A 1,949-nucleotide genomic window follows, 5' to 3' on the forward strand; every position below is an offset into this window, starting at 1 on the left:
TGGCGCTCTTCCTGCGGGACCTGACAGCACAGGTGCACAGCGCCGTTCCAGGAGGACTGGTGATCTGGTATGACAGCGTCCTGAAGGATGGCACTCTGAAGTGGCAGAATGAGCTGAACGATGAGAATAGGTGAGGCTGGCAAAACTGTCCCGAGCAGGGGGCATGAGCCCACCCCGAACTCAGCATGGCAGCAGTCAGGCACAACCTGCCTGGCCCTTGGTAAGGTCGTGTGCAGCCACAGTGTCTACCCTGCCACTCTGACCATTGTCCCCAGGATGTTCTTTGATGCCTGTGATGGGCTGTTCACCAACTACAACTGGAAGGAGGAGCAGCTGCAGCGCACGCAACAACTTGCCGGGCCACGCCAAAACGACATCTATGTCGGCGTTGATGTCTTTGCCCGTGGGGATGTGATTGGTGGTGGCTTTGACACTGACAAGGTGGGTGTGACAAGGCTGGGCCAGAGTGTGACCCTGGACCTGCCTCGGTACAGGGCCCTGAGCTCCCACTGATGGCCCTGGGCTGCTAACCTGGGGATGAACTGGTGAGGAGTGAGGGATCCCAGAGCTGCTGGCTGTGCATGAAGAGGGAGCTGGAGGATCCCAGTGCTGCCATCCGTGGAGAGGGAGATGGTGCAGCACATCCCTGTGGTGTCCTGCCCCACCATGGGGCCAGTGGAACCTGGGGGGAACAGAGACAGGACAGGTGGCAAGGTGACTACGTGGCCTGGCCCACACTGCTCACCACTCATTTCTGCAGTCCCTGCGCCTGATCCGGCAGTATGGCCTCTCCGCAGCCATCTTCGCTCCTGGCTGGGTCTATGAGCACCTGGGGAAGGAAAACTTCCTGCAGAACGAGAACAGGTGAGGGCAGCAGGGCGGGTGTTGGGGGAGGAACGGGGCTAGGAGTGCCCTGGGGTGGTGGTACACAGCTACCGGGACACTGTGGCTGTCAGGACACCATGGCTGCTGGCCAGGAGCCAGCTGGCCCCATTCTGCCCCAGCCAAGGCGATACCTGAGGCCGTGCAGGGCAGCGACCATAACACGGCTCTCTGCCCTGATGCCCACCTTTGCCTCCAGGTTCTGGGGCTCGCTGGCTGAATACCTGCCCACGCACAGCATTTGCACACTGCCCCTCACCACCTCCTTCAGCCTGGGCATGGGCACCAGCACGTTCCTGGATGGGAAGGTGGGTGCAGGGTGACAACTCTGCTCTGGTTGGACTGGGCTGGGCTGAGCAGGGGTGTCCCTGCTCTCGGCTCCCCCAGCTCAGCTCTCCCTGTGCTGTAGGATGAAGAGTCTGGGCCCTGGTATGACCTGAGCGCGCAGGACATCCAGCCACTGTACCCAGAACTCCAGGGCAGGCTGAGCACCAGCTGCTGCCTGCAGGACGCCTGGTGCGGGGGCAGCTCCTTGCAGCTGCAGGGGACCATCCCCCCCGGCGAGGAGCGCGTGGCTGTCCGGTGAGTTGGGGCGAAGCCCTTTGCCCCCTCCTCGGCACTGGGCTGGCACCATGTCGGCATGACATGGCCTGCATGGCCCGAGCTGTGTGGCCCTGGGGCCTTGTGGCGTGCATGCCCAGGCTCTGCCCACACTGCCCATCACACCTAACCCAATGCACGTTCTCTTTGTCTCTCTGTCTCTGTCTCTCTCTGGGTGGATTTGGGGTCATCAGCCTCTTCTCTTTGCAGATGCCGGCCCCTCCCAAGCTCTTCCTGACCCTGCTCTACAAGCTGGAGGGGCCACAGCCTGATGACTTCACAGTGGCACTGGAGGTCACCACCTGGGACTCAGGGATCTGCCTTGAGGGCAACCCCACCTCCCTGCCCGGTGAGGACCCTGTCCCCCTGTGCTCTCTGCAGTGAGCATCTGCTGTGGAGTGTGGGACCAGCTCAGTCCCTCGCCCCCTGACCTGGGTCCCTCTGGCAGAGCCCAACGGCCGGCACTA

The 1,949-nt window shown here is 62.5% G+C and overlaps 1 protein-coding gene across 1 annotated transcript in view; it reads left to right on the top strand.

Moving 5' to 3' along the window:
- The window catches only part of ENGASE (endo-beta-N-acetylglucosaminidase), a gene marked incomplete at its 5' end in the record, with an annotated part of 3,982 nt that overhangs the window by 1,223 nt on the left and 810 nt on the right, over nucleotides 1–1,949 (top strand). The window contains 7 exons of the mRNA XM_017730643.1: nucleotides 8–130; nucleotides 276–441; nucleotides 761–864; nucleotides 1,082–1,190; nucleotides 1,292–1,464; nucleotides 1,677–1,831; nucleotides 1,931–1,943. Of these exons, the coding sequence (XP_017586132.1) occupies nucleotides 8–130; nucleotides 276–441; nucleotides 761–864; nucleotides 1,082–1,190; nucleotides 1,292–1,464; nucleotides 1,677–1,831; nucleotides 1,931–1,943 (843 nt within the window). The remainder of the gene's footprint in view (nucleotides 1–7; nucleotides 131–275; nucleotides 442–760; nucleotides 865–1,081; nucleotides 1,191–1,291; nucleotides 1,465–1,676; nucleotides 1,832–1,930; nucleotides 1,944–1,949) is intronic.

The sequence above is a fragment of the Corvus brachyrhynchos genome, unplaced genomic scaffold (assembly GCF_000691975.1).
Source record: "Corvus brachyrhynchos isolate BGI_N302 unplaced genomic scaffold, ASM69197v1 scaffold340, whole genome shotgun sequence".
Taxonomy (NCBI): Eukaryota; Metazoa; Chordata; class Aves; order Passeriformes; family Corvidae; genus Corvus; species Corvus brachyrhynchos.